Below are 19023 nucleotides of genomic sequence, written 5' to 3' on the forward strand. Positions count from 1 at the left end.
TTTGCTAGATAAACTAGTAGACATCTAAAATATCAAATACACCAAACAAAATGGCGTTTTTCTCTTGACCCTCCTTGGAGACCAAATTGCATATATTGTCAAATACGACATAAAAGTATTGGATTATATTCATTGATGCATTTATGTGCTCTCATATACCCACTGTACCTCCGCCCCGGTAGGTGGCAGCACACAGTGAGGAAGGGGCGACTCGAGCCTTCACCGCATATGAACCGCACAACACAACAGCGCCACTTTTGAGCGCTTGTCCACATCTCTAACAATAACATAAGTTGCCAGACAGTATTCAAGAACAAACGAGGGAGCAGTGCCACAAAGACAGATCCTTCAGGTATATGTGGAAGGTATGTCTTAATGTTTATAAATGTTATTTAATAGTGCATGAAAGTGCAGCTAAATACTATTTACGGCTTGTTAGATACCGCCTGACACTTTCCTTCACTACCAACGGTTGCTAGGAGTTTAGCTTGCTAACGCCACTTGCCTCTGGTTGTCTGCACTCTAAATTCCCACTTTGTTTAATTACTACTAATTACAAGTATAAAAGTAGTGGCATATACTTACTACTAGCCAACCAAACCATCTCTTAGTGTTTACTCTGTTACAATTCAACGTTTTACAATCCAAATATTACTCAAGTAATTGTATAAAAGTAGTGGCATCAAAATATAGTCAAGTGCTGCCAACATTTGTACTCGTTACTTCTAGTGGCCCATTTCAGAATCATATATTAAATTACAGATTATTATGATGCATTAATGTCTTTATAACAACTCGTAAATGTAGAGCAAATGTAATTGACTTTGTGTACTGCTGCTGAATATCCTAACAGTTAGGGTATCCAGCAGCAATAATAAACAAACATAAAGGTATATTACTAATATAAGTTAGGATCTAACTTATATTAATATATCTATGTTTGTTTATGAGTTGATTTGTATTCACTTATAGTAATAGTAACTAAAGCTTTCAAATACATTTTATGGAGAAAAAAGTACAACATTGGCTATCAAAATGTAGTATAAATTGCATAACATGGGAATCCTCAAGTAGAGTACAAGTTCTTCAGAATTGTACTTAATCACAGTACCTGAGTAAATGTACCTCATTACATCCCACCACTGGCTATTGAGGAAATGTTAATTGACTGCATATATATTGGTATTGACTCTGAAATACTCCCAATATTTATCCCTACTACTTGTTTAGTTAACCCTTATCAAATGTAGTTACCCTGCTTATATGGGGTCACCCTTTTTGGTGTCAGATATCAGAATATGTACTAATGTGACTTTAAAAAACATTATACTGTAGTCATTTCTAATCAAGTTTTAATAGTAGTAAAAGTAGAAGACACAATCTCATGGCATTATTAACCTTGAATTATTCTGACTGTAGAAAGGCTTTTTAATTTCTTTCAAAAATATATTTATTCCAGGTCCAAGATGGTTCAAGACAGTGCTCACATTCGGGGGCGGGGGGGCCAGGACTTTTTGGCCTTCTATGACTCTGCCTGTGCCAGACAGGAGTCAGTCCCTCTCCCTGCTGTCAAAATGAACCTGGGCACAGGAATACTGGACTTTAATGGAGACCGGGTCAGACTCACTGACTGGCCCCCGATTTTAAACTCTATTTGCATCAACAAACACTTACATCACATTGCAATAAGTAGCACATACCAAGCTAGTCTGGCTTCTGGAGATGCAGGTAAGGCAAACATTAAACCTGGCGCACCAAGTGATAGTGGGAATAACTGCTGTTTTGTCCTCTTAATTAATCATGTTTTTCAAATATAGTTTATTTCAAAAACTTGAATGTCCAATTTTGTAAATGAACATTAATCATATCACCACCAATTCCAGACAAAAGGTTCTATAAGTCTTGTCTCAGGAAGAGGATCCCAGCCTTTCGCTCTAAGGACATGACGTTTAAACTGTGCAAGGCCCTGAGAGAGTGTCTGACTGTCTCTCCTAACCTGAAGACTCTGCAGCTTAATGGACTTCCGCTGAGAGAAAGGGACCTCATTACATTGACAAAGGTACATATATGATTTGAAGTGCAAAGAGTAAAGTTTCAACCATTTCATTGTTGATGTTTCACTTATACAGAGAGACAGGCACTAAGCAAATTTGCAATCTGTATTCACTTTTTTTCTTCACTGTCAAATACTGTGTTGAAATATAACCCTGTTTAGCGTAATTGGTGGTGACTACTGATACCTAGGCTGAGAACACCTAACAAATTGATGTGCATGACAGAAAACCTGAATATTGATAGAAGCTCTGTTTAGGAGTGACATTTGGAAGAATAATGAGACAATTATATTCTCTTCCAGGGTTTTGCAAAAAGTGTTTCCTTGGAAAACCTATCTCTGGCTAACTGTCCAATCTCTGACGAAGGCTTAGAGGGTTTGTATATTCAAAGTATTATTTATTATTCGTAATTCCTTCACTAGACCGTGAAGTATGTGAGCATGATGTATTTGTAACTTACATTTTCCTCTGTTTCAGTTATTTGCCAAAGTGTGAAGTATTCCACAAGCATCAGGACGGTAGACTTTACAGGATGTAATCTCACCTGGAGAGGGGCAGAGCATATGGCCAACATCATCAAGGTGCAATATCTCACATTTGAGACGTTACTGGCAAACTATATTGAATGTGTTCTATCTTCTGTAGTGATTATTAAATAATTGTAAACCCAGACCCTTCTAAAAATGTACCTGTATTTAAAAAGAGAATTGTATATGAATGCAATTGTTCCTCTCAGCATCAGGGAATGCAGAGGCATGGTACTGCATGGGCAGAGTCTCTGAGGTATCGTCATCCTCAGTTTGAGGGTATGGGAGGTCTGCGCCGTGTCACACTGAACTGTAACACCTTGATCGGGGACCGGGGCGCTGCTGCTCTTGCTCATGAACTGGCAGAGGACCTCTGGGTTAAAGGTGAGTAGGTGTGTGGGTCTGACAGAATAACAATGAGACAAAGCAAAGCGTGTTTTCTTGCTGTTTTGGCAGGCATTGTGCTCATGTTCGATGTTGTTTTGTGATTGGTTGAACAGCTGTTGACCTACAGAGGTGTGGTCTGTCCAACGAAGGGGCTCGCCGGTTGCTGGAAGCCTTGAAAACAAATTCTGCCCTTTGTGTGCTGGACATCCGTAGCAACCCTTTAATTGGTAAGAAGCTTCCTCAATGCAATCAAACTTATATGATTGTCGAGATGTTTTTCACACGGGAGAAAACTTTGGACAATATAATAAATTATAGGTATATTTTTTTTCACACAGTACTTGTAGGTGTAATAAGAATTTTGGCCTCTAGATGAAGCTAGTGCTCTGTTGGATGTTTATTTAGCTGCGTCCCAATGGCACACTTATTCTAACCAAGTATGAAGTATGTAGTGTTTCCATAGCAAAAAATGCAATAGCTTCTCTATAATAATATAATTAGTTGGTACTATAATTGTTATCCAATCTGAAAGCATAACTGAAAACTAAAAATCATAAATCTTTGGAGAAATATTTCTCCTTAATGAATGTTTTGTTTTTTCACAGACAAGGTTCTAATTAAAACAGTTCTAGAGAAAGTACTGATGAATGCTGACGGACAGTCTTCAGAGGTGAGTGTCTCAGCTAATGTCTTTATTCAGGGTCTTAATGAATGAGTGGTGTTCTTGCATGCTGGCTTGTTTCAAATATTTGTATTGAGAAGAAGCATACAAGTGTAAGCAACAGTACAGACTTCTTTGGGGTGGAAATAATGCTTCCCTTTTTCAACGTATAAAACAAACATAACAGCCAACAAGAAATAATTAAAAAAAACCATGGCATGACAGGAATACCATACTTAATGACATACATAGTCATAGTGGGAAATAACAAACAACATAGTACATATAATAAAAATAATTAAATACACGTGCAGATGAGCCCAGACTACCCCCCCCCCCACCCTTCGCTCCCCGAGCAGTGCCACCCAAGCCATTAAAAAAAATTGTTTGTGCAATGCATCTCAGCCGACCTTCTTTTAGGGTATATCAAATGATTTCCAAATGCAGAGTGCATGCTTGCTTCTTCTTTGTTGCAAAGTTGTGGTCATGGCTTGTATTCTCCTCATGTTGTACTACAGTACTGCTGGATCAAGCCTGCAGCCTCAGAGCCACAGAGAGCGTCTGCTCCTAAGAGGAGAGCTGTACCCAGCACAGCCAGGGGGAAAACTACATTTAGGATAGGTAAATGAATACATTGCACAACCTTCAGTGTTGGATCTCTTGTGTTGTGTTTGAGATACCTTTTTTTATTTCATACTTACGTGTTTTCTTTGTTACCTTTTGGCTTTAAAGTCATCTGGAGACATGGTATGAACTTCTTCCTCTTCTATCTTTGTTCTGCAATTCAAAAAATTGTTGATATGGTTTACATGTCCTTGAAAAAAAAGGTTTTAACAACAAGTCTACCTTTTATATAGATGGGATAATTATGTAGTTCCTTGGTAGAAAGTCAACCATTTTGATTCCCCTTGCCGTGAATACCCTCTAATAAATATCAAAAGCAAAAGATGTATGTATGTGCCATATTTCTGTCTCAATAACTGATAGATATACAACAAATGTTTTCAACTGGACTCATTAGCCTTTCTTCTCTTTTGCTTGTGATGTTTATAACCATCCCTGTGTGGCTTAAAGCTCTCCCTTCATGAGTGTCCAGTTGTTAACAGGGCTGTCTTTCTGGTGCAGCCCCTCGTAAAGGACCATCTCCCAGAGGACGGCGCTCAGACGCTGCTCCGACCCAGAAGCCTTATTCCCGCTCCGAGTGTGTACCTTGGCGAGCTGCTGCACGAGCTGAACGCCAGAGGTGAGGAGATGTTGGCAAACCAATCAACACTCTTGCATCATTTTTAAATGATAAACACTGTTTTGGCTTCATTCTCTCAACATGTCCTCTGAACCATCCCGAAAGAAACGTACCTCCTTTATTTCCATGGCATTCGCCTGGTTTCGCTGTGATGGCGCTCTACACTAATATTCTGTTTGATGCCTTTGTTGCAGAGGTTTTCCTCCTGGAGTTTGTGTGATGGATCAAAGCTTTGAGGTGAGTTTTCTTTTGTTTATATACAGTGTATAACTATAGAAGCTACAAAACAAATTCAAATGTATCTTAATAACGTGTAAAGCATACAGCAGACAAATTGTTTTTTCAACTTAATGGTTTATCATTAGGGTGCAGCTACCGTGAAGGTTACTATGGAGACGGATTCAGAGGCAGATGACTATGAGGAAGTGGAAGATGAAGAAGTAGTCGTGGAAGTGGAGCAGAGACCATCTTCTCCTCATCTCCAGGACAGGATCACTGAACGGAAGTTGAACCATTTACAGGTTGGTCACATCAGGCTAACAAATGTTTTTTGAGCTTTTAAAAGTTTTGTATGTAAGACAGGTGCTAATCTTTTGGACTTACTATGAAGCACTGGGAACATGCTGTATATCCGTGTGTGTTTTACGCCCTGCAGATGGAGCTAAAAGAGTGTCGTCTGAGGCTGGCAGAGGAGCGCAGAGCCAGACTGAGAGCTGAGTCAAGGCTCATGGAGGTAATGATGATCTCAAAATAATAACTTGTGATTTTCTGCCCTATTTATTTTTCCTCTTTTGCAACTGGAATCTTGTCTGTGCCGAGCTTTCTGCTGTCACATAGCAGGATTTAGACTCCACACTAGCATTATATAGTTTAGGTGTTGGTCAGCCACACTGAAGCAGCCCTTGGATAATTATGGTCGTTTAACTCCAAAGTGTTTATTGTTCAGTCTGAAATGTCCTTAGATCGTAGATGAATATTAAATGGACTGTACTTATATAGCGCTTTATCCAGTCTTTACGACCCCTCAAAGCGCTTTACATACTACATGTCATTCACACCCATTCATACAGAGCAGTGCCACTTGCTCTAGGAACTAACATTCACACACCGTTGGCCATGACATCGGGAGCAACTCAGGGTTAAGTATCTTGCCCAAGGATACATCGACATGTTGACTGCACGGGCTGGGATCGAACCCACAACCTGCTGGTTGAAAGACGACCGCACTCCCTCGCAGCCACAGTCACCCCAGACAACAGTAAATAAAGATTTAAATCAAATCCTCATTATAGCATCAACTGTGTACACAGCACCGAACACGCAGTGAAATTTAGCCTCTGCATTTAACCCATCCTAGTATTAGGGCAGTCAGCAGGTATTACAGTGGAGCAGAGTAGGGGTCCCGTGCTGTGCTCAAGGGCCACTCAAAGGGCACACTTACTTCTCCCAATTATGTCATGTTTGTCATGGGTCTAAGTTACAGAACTGTGTAAAGTAGTTTTGGAAATGAACCATCAAAAGACTGGCTTCCTTATGCTCCTTTATTCTCTATTTCTTTCTTATTTCTGTGCAGTACGAGTTGGACAATGCCCGTCTCCGTGACAACAACTTCTCCCTCTCGGAGGCGCTGGCTGCCACCGGCTCTGCTTCAGCTCCAGCGGCCATCAGTGCTCTGGAAGATGAGGCCGTCCTGGAGAGCATCGAGAGCTCATTCACAAAGTTCCATGCCTTCCTGGACCTCCTCAAGGATGCTGGGTCAGAACTCTTTTCCATTGTTCAATTGGACATTGCCAAATAGTTTGTGGGTGTCTGTGGTTTAAATAATTGTTATATAACCTTGTGACTTTCAATTACATAAGATATCTGTGGAAATTCCGCTCTGCCATCATATGATGTTGGTTTTTCACACATGCTGACTTGCTGAGTCACAAAGGAGTTTCATTCTTGTTTTTGAACTTTTATTGTCATATGTTTCTTTATCAGATTTAGTTTTCATATCATTTCTTCCGGAACCATTGTTATTATCAATCAATTTATTATATTTTTAGGTAAACGTCTATTAGGTAATCGAAACCAAGGTGATGCCTTACATTTTGTTGGCCAATGGTTTAAAAACTGCCCAAAGGTCATTCATTGACGATTTGTTTAATGTTTTAAAACTAGAGCTTAGTAACATAGACTTAGACCTTGTGTATGTAAAAACGACATCATGTTTTGTAGATGAAGATGATCAGAAATCAAAGTGAAAAAGCCAAGTATTTTGAGAGCTTGTAAATGATGGTGCACAAGAGTAATGTGATGAAGGGATCCTGCCACATGAGTGAGGGGAAGATGTGGCTCTAGTGCACACTAGTGTTGCACGGTGTACCGATACTTGAAAGGTACCGCGATACCCTGCCGTTAAAAACGGTACGATTCCTCCGTTTCATTAGTATCGGTACTTTAAGAATGACGGGGAAAAGTACTCCCGTGAAAAAGCGCCGTTTTTCCTTATAATAATAATAATAATCACCATCTGCCCCTTATATAGACCACCCTCGGAAGCCAGCCTCTTCGACTTAGGACCAGAGATGCGGGAATGGCTACACGACACCGAGTTGGACATCTAACGTTATACGAAAGAAGAAGCGCCGTTTTTAATAAGAGCCGTGTGTGTTCAGCGCTCTGCTTCCACTCCCTGGAGGTCGAGGATCTCATTATTTGACCTTAAGGGATATAGGCCTACACTGTGGCCCTAAAGCAACTGCTCCATTATCTGTATCAAATGCAGACATTGATGCCACCAAATGTCACAATAAAAATAGAAAGTACTACAAATAAACTGGAATTCATTTACATCTTAAATTATGAATATATATACACAAAAAAAGGTTTACAAATATCCAACCTTCAAATTGCTTTTTTAAATCAACACTGCTCTGCACACTTGCTAAAGAACATTTGTGTGGAAATCTCAATTCATTTGTAGGGCTGCGTGAGTATGGCCAAAAGGAGTAAATCTCACTGTAAACTATTTAATCATCACCATATTCTGTGTTATTATGACCGATCATAACTCAGCTTTATGCAGACATACATTTAGCATGGTGTACAGGGCCGGTTCTTGGCATAGGTGACATAGGCGGTCGCCTAGGGCGACATTTTGAATGTGTGCGCTCATCCTAATGTTCGGCATTGATGTAACAACATTCATAATTAAGTCAAGGTAACACCCTTTTCACCCCGGTTACACTTTTCATTTGCCCCGTACGATGGGCGCTGTCAGTGATGAAAGTGGAGGGTGTTGGCTTATCAGGCGTCCGCAGCTCACAGCCAAAGTGGGTGTGGGATCGAGCGAGAGAGATAAATGCAATTTATGCAAACAAATATTTCCAAGGCACTCTTTTATAATTATTGGGGTAAACAGGTTTGAAATCATTTCAATGTTTACTATAGGACAGTAAACCAGACATATCGTTTAAAACTTGAGATACAAAAATATGCAGAAATAAATGTTAACTAGGTAAAATAAGATATGAATGAACAACAAAAATAAAATAAGTTGCATTTATTTGTTATTGGCTATGGTAGGTTATTGGTTATGTTCACATATTTGGTTATTAAAATGTAAACCAATCTTTTTCATATGGGTGTTTAGAGTTCTACCCCCGGTCAGGTCTCTAGTAATGTGTGCTCAAAGTGCACCCGATTGAAGCATTTTACTTTAAATGTTCAAACATTTCTTCCTGGGGGGGGCATACCCCCGGACCCCACAAGAGGATGTGACGTCCACACCCCAATTCAAACATGTTCATTCAATACCGAATACATTTGAAGCCTTTTTGATGTATATATAATAACCAACATGTCAATACGTTTCTGTTTTTGTAGTATATTGGTCTTTTGTAGAGATTTTTCATTTATTCTTTATATATTCTATTGTGTATTCCTTGGGTACTTTTATCTTTTCTATTATACGATTGAAGTAAATGTGGGAAGCGTTTAACAACAGCCATTTACTTCAAAGATTGTTCTCAATGTTATTCTTATTTTTGTTAATCCTGGAAGAATGCCAGAAAAAAATACATTCTCTTCAAGAATAAAAAAAACATGACATCAGTAATTGTGAAAACAAATTAAATAAGTTGTTAGGTTAAGTCAGGGCCGGTTTTTGGCATAGGCAATATAGGCGGTTGCCTAGGGCGCCAGATCTGGGGGGGGGGCGCTGCGCTGGCAGCTCTGGGAGGGAAAACATTTTTTTGACTGTTTGCGCTCATCCTAATTTTCGGCCTTGATGTAACAACATTCATAATTAAGTCAAGGTAACACCCTTTTCACCCCGGTTACACTTTTCATTTGCCCTGTACGATGGATGCTGTAAGTGATGAAAGTGGGGGGTGTTGGCTTATCTGGCACCCGCAGCTCACAGCCAAAGTGGGCGTGGGATCGAGCGAGAGAGATAAATTCAATTTATGTAAACAAATATTTCCAAGGCACTCTTTTATAATTATTGGGGTAAACAGGTTTGAAATCATTTCAATGTATACTATAGGACAGTAACCAAAAATATCGTTTAAAACTTGAGAGATACACATACATGTTAACTAGGTAAAATAAAATATGAATGAACAACAAAAAGAAAACAAGTTGCATTTATTTGCTATTGGCTATGGTAGATTATTGGTTATGTTCACATATTTGGTTATTAAAATGTAAACCAATCTTTTTCATATGGGTGTTTTACGGCCCGTCCACACAGCGGCGTGCGTTGCAAGCTTCACCATTCATTTTGAATGGGGTAACGTCACTTTGCTGGCGTGGCTCGCTGCAAAAGTTGAGCAATGTTCAAGTTTTGAAGCCACGGCAGAAGCGTTAGCCAATCGAATCATATGACAGTACAAGCTCTAGCCAATCAAACCGCTGCTTGTATGTCAGGGGCGGGAGATTCATGTGATTGGTTGTTGGTTGAGTTTCAGACACGCCCGCCGGGAAGCTTCAACGCACGCCGCTGTGTGGACGGCCGTTAGAGTTGTACCCCCTAGATCAGGTCTCTAGTAATGTGTGCTCTAAGTGCACCAGATTGAAGCATGTTACTTTAAATGTTCAAACATTTCTTCCCGGGGGGGCATACCCCGGACCCCCCTAGAGGATGTGATGTCCTCACCCCAATTAAAACATGTTCATATAATACTGAATACATTTGAAGCCTTTTTGATGTATATAACCAACATGTCAATACGTTTCTGTTTATGTAGTGCATTGGTCTTTTGTAGAGATTTTTCATTTATTCTTTATATATTCTATTGTGTATTACTTGGATACTTTTATTTGTTCTACTGAACGATTTTCTGGCAAGGGGGGGCGCCAGCTAAAATCTCGCCTAGGGCAGCAAATTGGTTAGAACCGGCCCTGATGGTGTAGGAAACGGGCTCCGTGTTACAAGACGCGTCGGTGGTTTGGCGGTACCACTGCAGACTCTCTGCACACACACACACACACACACACACACACACACACCGCTGCAGATTCTCTGCACGAAGGAGCCACGGTGCTGCAGCTCCTGATCGGAGCAGAGACACACGTTCACTAAGCGGAACAACTATATCCTGTCACAGAGATCTGCTATTTTAAATTTTGAAGTCAACACATATCGACCCTAAATAAAGTCTATATTAAGAACGAGAGATGTTTTGACATTATGGCTTAAATAAATGACAAATGAGCGAGGGTGATGACGTCAGAGCATCGTCCTATGTGCCGGGGCTGAGCCCCGGACAGCCCCGGCCCAATTCAACCCCTGGTTAGAGGCCCTATTTTATCAGTATGTCTGGACTGCACGGACAGGTAAAATACATTAGAACAGAATTGTCCCCATTTTGTCTTTAATAGTTGAAATTAAGTCACCGAATGCAAGTAGTCGCCTTAGCTTATTTATTTGTTATGAGATGTGAATTACTGTTCAATTTAGTTGATGTAATAATCATTTGGTTTCTTTTACATTAAAAAAAAAAAGGTCTTATGTTTTTGTTCGGGGGGAGGCCCTTTTTCCAGTTTAGAGCAATAGCCCCTCCGCCTGCCTGCCTGCCTGCCCGCCCTACTAGTTGTTTTGTTTGGAAAGGTTTTGTCATTCTATTGCTCTTTACCGGCACCTGCAGAGCACAGGACTTTACATTGTACTTACAATTTTACATTGTAACTTAGCCTGTACTTCAACATCAATGCATGTGCTCGATATATGCTGTATTGAACCAATAAACTAACACAAACTAACTATCACTATAACATGATGATGATGATGATGATGATAAAAAATGCATCTAACGTTCCGCTGTTCATTATAATATAAAAACAGAGCATTAAACAAACCATCATGCTCTTACTTTGAAATCATGCGGAAATGTCGTCATCAGCGGGCAATCACGTGGTTTCCGAAAATAACCGAGTGACACGAGTAGATTTTAGAAGAGACCGGCGGAAAATATGTCTCAAAATTCCGTGTGTGTAAAAAGACGATCCACGAGCAGAGATTTGAGATCCGCAAGCGCATTTTTGGTCGACAAATACAAAATGGATTCACAAATGCCTGATCGAAAGTTGTAAATGTTAAAGAGATATTCACAGATTTTTTTTTTATTTGTGAAAATATTTAGCGTATTTGCAGATCCGTTTTACACTTGCACATTTTTTGGTGAGTTTGCAAATCTTTTAAATGCATTTGTGGATGGTGTTTTACATTTACAAATCACATATTTACACACAAATTATTTGTATGTTCACACAAATAATTATGAGACATATCTATGCCCATACTGCAGTCCCGCTCCTCTCAAGCACGCTCTAAGTCCCTCCCCTCTCTCGTGCACGTGGCCACGCGCGAGCTGCCAGAGCATGTGAGAAAACGAGAAGCATGGCTGCAAGTGGGAGTGCAACTGCCGCTGCGCCTCGGCTTGTTGACAAAAAAGACGCCAGAAGTCTGAACGGGCCGTTCAGAGCAGAGCTCCCTGTCGGAGCGGAAGAGGGTGATGTGCACTGAAAAGTTTTTCTGTCGCCATATTATCGTTGAGCAAACTTAACTAGCAAACTAGCATCACTATCTGCTAACGTTAGCTGTAGCCTTCGTTTTCTATTAGTTTTTTTTTCATAGGCTATAAACGGAGGTGGTATATAAGTATATATCTTGTACTTGAGTAAAAGTAGAAGTACCCAGGTCTTGTACTTGAGTTAAAGTAGAAGTACCAGAATGTAGGAATAATCCTGAAATCAAAATGTTCCTCAAATAAAAGTACAAAAGTATTCTCATCAAAATATAGTTAAAGTAGCGACAGTAAAAGTAGAAGTACTCAGGTCTTGTACTAGAAGCACCAGAGTGTAGGAATACTCTGTTACAGTAAAAGTACTGCATTCAAAATGTTCCTCAAGTAAAAGTATTAAAGTAGCGACAGTAAAAGTAGTCATGGTGCAGATTGGTCCATTTCAGAATAATATATATGATATGTTTTATAATGATTGATCATGAAAGTGTTCTCAAAGCTGGTAAAGGTGCAGCTAGTTTGAAGTACTTTGTAAACTGCAGGGTAGCTGGTGGATTTACTCCAGGTGGAACTAAAGTCTGATTCAACACTTGGTTAGAATTCACATCATTCATCCAGATCTGTGAAGTAACTAAAGGGATTCAATACATGTAGTGGAGTTGAAGTACACCATGTACCTCTGAACTGTAGTGGATTAGAAGTACACCATGTACCTCTGAACTGTAGTGGAGTAAAAGTACACCATGTACCTCTGAACTGTAGTGGATTAGAAGTACAAAGTAGCAAAAGAAACACTTAAATACTTAAATAAAGTACAAGTATCTCAAAATTGTACCCAAGTAGTACTTGAGTTTATGAACTTAGTTACTTTACACCAGTGGCTATAAAGATAGAAAGACTAAGCCTTGCACAGAGGCATGAAAATACATTTTCAAAATGCTCAACAGTGCTGCCAAAATGTTAAACTCACTGCTACACAATTAAAATAAATACTTTTATATATATTTATATTAGATGTGACTCTTTGGCGTTTCTGTTCTTAGTAACACTGCTGCTTTAGTTGTTCTGACTGCTAAAATCATCTGTTATTCCTCATTTTAAAGCAGATATTCCATATTTCCATTTTTTTAAGAAAAGTATCGGAATTGCAATTCTTGACTCGGTATCGAAACCAAAATGTTGGTATCGTGACAACACTAGTGCACACACCCCGAGTGCCAGGATATTTTTGTAAACCGACTGCTTCCTATAAATGAAGAGTTGAATCTCTGTTTGATTCTGGGATGCCCTTTCAAAAGAGTGGTCTATTTGTTCCCTTTTTTCTATAGGAGAGTTTCATTCTGATACAATGCTTTCACTTTGAGACGTCCACTAGTTTTCATTCATTAATTGAAGCCTTTTATTATTTCCATTCAGTCCTTATCTACCTATCTTTTTAATTTGTTGCTTTGCTCGGTTGCATTGTCATTGTCAATGGCCATTAGCAGATTCTGTCTCGTTTCTTTACTTTGGCCATAAAGTGAATATCAGTAAAAAGGTGACAGAGCCTTGCTGTGCACTAACACCAGTTAGGGGACTGCAATCGGATCAGATCATTGTTTTTGCAGATGAGATTTAGCAAATTATAATATAGGTATAGTTTATAGATCTTTACAAAAATAAAAATGTATGGTTTACTCCTATCGGCTCTCCCTCATCTCTCATTATAAAACAGCAGGACGTTTCTTTTAAAGCAAATGAGCTCAGACAAGCCAAGTCAACCCTACCTGCTCAGCACAAAATTGAATGTATAGATTATAGAAGATACAAAAGTTAAACTTCTAGTAGGATACCAGATATCTTTGTTCCAGAAATTGGTGGGCTAAACGAGTGCTACAAGATAAGGGACGAATGAACATTGTGCACAACTTTATGTGATACTCAGTACGCTCGGAGTCTGCTAGTCCACTAAGTTGACTAACATATCAGTAATAAGCTGATAACAATGTCTATTAAGGCTGTTTTTTCAAACATTGCTTTATGACACTTTAAAGGTCACCTATTATGCAAAATCCACTTTTTCATTTATAAACATGTGTCCCCTCTGTGTAAAGAGATTCTGAAAGTTTATATATTTTAGGGCTGTACCCGAATATTCGGTCGTTGGCCTACTATTCCGTTTTCAATTTGTTATTCGGGTTTGTCAGCCGCGCTGCACTGCGGCTGACAAATTGAATTTATTGAAATCTCCAATATCAACGTTAGAGCTTGTGCCTCTTCGGGGGGTGCTAACGCTTAACCATAAACGTTATCCTTTACTAAATTGGGTTATATATATTAACAAATAACTATAAACAACAATACTGTAGATTAGAATAACAAAATGAATGCCTTGAATACACCGAAATACACGTGTTGAAGCCTGGCTTCGCTGCTATATCCCAATATTCGCTGCTGATTACTACCGAATATCCGGAGCCCGAAAAATGGTATAACAGCCCTAATATATTTATATAAATATTGATACTTTATAAAAATGTGCTTATGTATAAAAATACACAAGTTGTTAAGGCTTGGTAATATATTGACATTAATATTGTGATATGAGACTATAATTTGTCTCTTTCTGATATCCTAATATCGCAAAGTGTAATTAGCTACTTGGCCATTAGTTCCACATTACTTGTGATTCTTCAAGAAGATTTTTTAGATTGTGTGAATATTTTGTCAATGCACAAATCAACCAGTATACTTGCAATAAAGGTATAAGATAATACATTTAGTGTTATTTATTTGATTTGCTCTACTTTTCGATCATCTCAAAGTTGGTTTGTTGATGGTCCATCATACTGGACTGCATGATGACCTCAGACGTCAAAGTGAAACAGTCAAGTAGACCCTTTCTGTGTTCATAAAGACTCAAAAGCTTAAAAGCACATCCTATCACTGACTCCGGGGTCAGATGTTTATCTCCATCATCTATTTATCGGATGGGCTACTTTTTGTAAACCGGCTGCTTACTGTGGTCACTTTGTTGGATTTCTGTTTCGTTCTGAGATGCCCTTTAAAAACAGAAGTCCACTTGTTCTGATGCTCCATTTAGAAACATGGTGCTGTGCCCAGTTTAAAAGATACTTTCATTTTTACCGGATGAGTTTCACCATGACAGAGCATAGAGCTTTCATTTATATTAGCCTTTTAGCCCCCGAATAGCACATTACATACATATATGGATGTAATATAGAAACTATTTTACTCTCCTGAAGTTTGTTCCTCTTGAGTGGGCTTTTGTGGATGTTTCCTTTTTTGTATTTTTTTTTTTTAATGAATGAGAGGGGTTTGAATACGCTTCATTCACCAGTGTATCGTGAAGTTATTAATCGTACGTAACGTCTCACTGCCATTTTATTTAGCAGTTGAGTACAGCAACCTATATGTGAGAAATTGTTTACTTTTTACCAGGTCAGTTTCTAAAATGACTAGGGTGTGATTGAAATGCATGTGCGCTTTTCCTTAACTCTAATTAATTTAATCTCTTCTTTGTTTTTTTGTAGTCTCGGCCAATTGGCCTCAATGGCTGGAATTGACAAGTCAGACTTCCATCCTCCGGGGAGACCTCAGCTCTCCTCTACTTTAGGACGAGGGGAGTACGGGGACGGTTGGAAGAAGACTGATGCTCCCTCTTTGGTAAGGCATTACAAAGCAATGTATAGGACATGTTTTCCAATTGTAAGGGAAATGTGATTGGGTTATAACTTCAGTATTGGTATTATTACATTTGTAGCTTAGGATTTTAGACCATGAATTCCATATACAGTATAGGGCAAATGTGACGATATGGACTGACGGCTTCAGGCCGGGTGATAGGGCACTTTGTTGGCGTGATTGCACAGTATATGTTGTCTGTGGCTGATGATTGTGTGCACCTGGTGTCCTGTGTTGTCTCCTCCCCCCTCACCTGTGTCTTGTTGTGATGATTGGAGGGTGGGTATTTAGGCTCTGTTGCCCTGTCTGTTGAGAGGGCTGGGTGTGTGTGAGATCCTTGTGGCTGCAGGATGTGGACAAAGAGAACAGCAGGATTGAGACTGTGAACTTTGTGCCCGTGTTTTTAATAAATGCCCACGCCGGGTTATTCATTTCATTTAATTTCAAACCTTTATTTAACCAGATTGGTCCCATTGAGATCATAGATCTCTTTTTCAAGGGAGACCTGTTATATTTTTGGACGTTCTGCCTCTGCCTCCTTGCTTGGTCTGGGCCGCTCAACGGTCAGCTTCACAGCAAATATGACACTTTGGTTAAAAGGATGAATCAACACCACACACTGTAAACTGAATTTTAATGTTTTCGAACTGCATGACCTGGATTAATTTGACCTATTACAGTGTATACCAAAATCATGTCAAATTTGATTATTTATATTTTTGAGACCAGTAACTTTTCTTTCAAGGTCCTCCATGAGGCGCTTGTCCTGTATCATATAGTGTTGTTATAGTTCCTAAGTTTGTCTATTTTCTGGAAGTAGCACTTTATTCCTAGCCTGCATCCCATTAATTAAGTGGTTTGTTTAATATACCAAAACATCTTTCTCATCAAACATGCAATTTCTGATTTTAGGTAGATGTACGCATCTCGCCCGCTCCTCATGTCAGACTGCCTGACCGCACGATGCCCCGATCGCCACCCTCTGTCAGGGAGTTTTTGCGTGAAGACAGGCTACGAGATGTGCTGACCTCCCATCATGCCTCTGGACCCGCAGGAGACCCTTGTGTCGGAGGGGAAGAGGAACCAAATCATTTTTCAAAGCCTAACACCCAGCAGGACTCAGGTTCTGAGCACAGCTTCCGTAGCCAAAAATCCTTCGATAAGGTTTCCTTTGGCAAAACCTTTCAGTCAGGCCATCCTAAGAGCAACAGCAACTCTCCCAGAAGCAGCGGCTCCCATAGATACAGCTATGCACACAGTCACTCTCTCCATAGCAACGGCTCTCATGGTGGACTGTCCGTAAGATCAAGTGTTAGTGACATTATCAGTGACAAGGCAGACTGAGGGGTCAGCGAGGTCGAGCAGGAGGGGGGAGGGGAGGCTAGTGTCAGCAGGTGAGTCGGGGTCAGAGGGAAGAGTCCTGGGGGGGGAGTTCAGACAATGAGTCTTTCTGACCCACTCATTCTGTTACTTATTTATGATGTAGAAATACTTCACATATTTTTTGTTTTTAATCTTTGGGAGAAGCAAGACCAGAGTTTGTACATCGTCAATTAGTTCTGCAAGTCAATTAAACATCTTGTTGCATTCTAGCCAAAGCACAGGTTGTTGAATATCCCACCAAATTAAAATGTGTTATTAATTGAGACACATATTTATAAAAAATAATCCAATGTATGGTTAGTAAACTGATTTGGTGGTATCTACAGTTAAAAAAGTTCATTCAACAAAATGTGCAAGAAAATATTTGGGTTTTCGAAATTAAATCAAGTCACGAGTCGTTTTTGATTATCAAGTACCTCTTCATGTCATTCATGTGGAACCCATCAAAACTCATTGGAAAATAATCTTAAAATGCCAATTCATGCGAGCTTTCAGTAAATTAGTGTACTATTATTTTTTATGGCTTATTTAGAACATATTTTTGATAGATATTTAATAATAAGTCTTCTTATCAATTGTTAGGATATTTTGCACTTCCCTAAAATTGAAAATGTTGAATAAACAAATTTCAAAATGTGTTTTTTAAGCTTATTAATTGAATAACAAACTATTTCTGTCACTACAAAGAGGGAAATGTGTGAAAACCATCACACTGCATAATGTACCTGATATTGCCCCAAATTACCTGTGAATGTCACATCTTGAAGATTTTTAAATATGCCCTAAAATACCTTGTTTATGCCATAAACATGTTAAAACATTTGAACTAATATGTCTTGATGCAGAACATGCATCAGGCCCACAATCTGTTTTCTACATTTTATTGTTTACTCCCTCTTTTGGTGCTTTGTCCTGAGAGACGAGACTTGGTGAGCAAAGCAGGACTTTTGAGTAGAACACAGTGTGCTATTGGACAATGTGGTTTCCGTTAAAAGTGAGCAGTAAAAGGTACAGCTCTTTGAAACGGTAACTAGAAGTACTGCAATTGTAAAGACCTCAGTGTCCTAATCTTTTCGTTTTTTTTTGCATCTGTTCTTGGTAGTAACTTTCCTCGGACACCTACCTGCTAATTATGTTCTGATATTTTCCAGACTGGTATAGAGGTTTGTAGTAAGAGTATAGTTTTGGATGAAAATGTATTTTGTTACCTCAGTTTCTTAGTTTTCCGTGGACAATGTGTGGCGGCAGTCAGGGATGTTTAATGGCATGATAAGAAACAACTACTCAGTTATTGGACGGTTGCTATCACGAGTCACTTTTGACTGACCCATTATTGCTGTAGCAGTTTCCCCAAAAGTCAGATAAGAGTATGGTTGTGGAATTTAGGTTAGGCATTTGTGCAACAAATCATAGTGCTATACATTTTTTTAAAAGCCCGCACTTTTCCCCATTTAAATCCATAAACAAAAAGCACCACTGCTGAATGTTGCTGTGCCAGCCTGCCTTGGCCTGCTATGACCACTATAGCCTGTGTTGACTAATGTCTTAAATGTAACCTTATAGTGGCCTATAAAGAACATTGCTATTTCAGTTTGCTTTGATGACCCTTCTCAACTTGTATTTCTCTTTCACAAAATCTATTAATTACAGGAACAAGGAATATTACAGGGTCAGACTGAAAGCGAAGTTAGCTTTATAACAAAAGTAAAAGCATGATGACCAAACCGAGCATATGAGCTGCTGGACAGGAGCCAACACTGAGTCACCGGGTGCTGAAACCCCAGGATGTGGTGCTCTTAATGTTCGCTGCATTTTTAGCATCAAGTGAAGTTCCTCCTTTACATTTCTTGAACCTTGTGTGAGTAATAAATGACTCTGACACTTGTGGAGTTTAGATCTTTGTGATGAGTGATCTGCTTTGGAAAAACCTTTATTGGGCGTATTTGAAAAATGTATAACAGCTCATGATTTAAATACAGAATGATGTATAGCTTAAAGGCTATGAGAGTGCAGAGCAAGGGCTTTAATAGTCTCCTGCAGAAAACAATGGGCAGTCATGCCACACAATGTTGAT

The 19023-nt window shown here is 39.3% G+C and overlaps 1 protein-coding gene across 1 annotated transcript; it reads left to right on the forward strand.

Annotated features, from left to right (window-relative positions):
* Positions 1-202: 202 nt before the first annotated feature.
* Positions 203-18833, forward strand: LOC117452560 (centrosomal protein of 78 kDa-like). Its single transcript, XM_034091269.1, is given in 17 exon segments — positions 203-365; positions 1460-1728; positions 1884-2059; positions 2357-2429; positions 2532-2635; positions 2791-2965; positions 3082-3195; positions 3574-3638; positions 4148-4250; positions 4755-4872; positions 5067-5109; positions 5238-5393; positions 5528-5605; positions 6446-6627; positions 15416-15548; positions 16479-16906; positions 16908-18833. Coding segments are annotated over 16 exon segments (2313 nt in total). The 5' UTR covers positions 203-365; positions 1460-1466; the 3' UTR covers positions 17011-18833.
* The last annotated feature ends 190 nt before the right edge of the window (positions 18834-19023 follow it).

The sequence above is a fragment of the Pseudochaenichthys georgianus genome, chromosome 9 (genome assembly GCF_902827115.2).
Source record: "Pseudochaenichthys georgianus chromosome 9, fPseGeo1.2, whole genome shotgun sequence".
Classification (NCBI taxonomy): Eukaryota; Metazoa; Chordata; class Actinopteri; order Perciformes; family Channichthyidae; genus Pseudochaenichthys; species Pseudochaenichthys georgianus.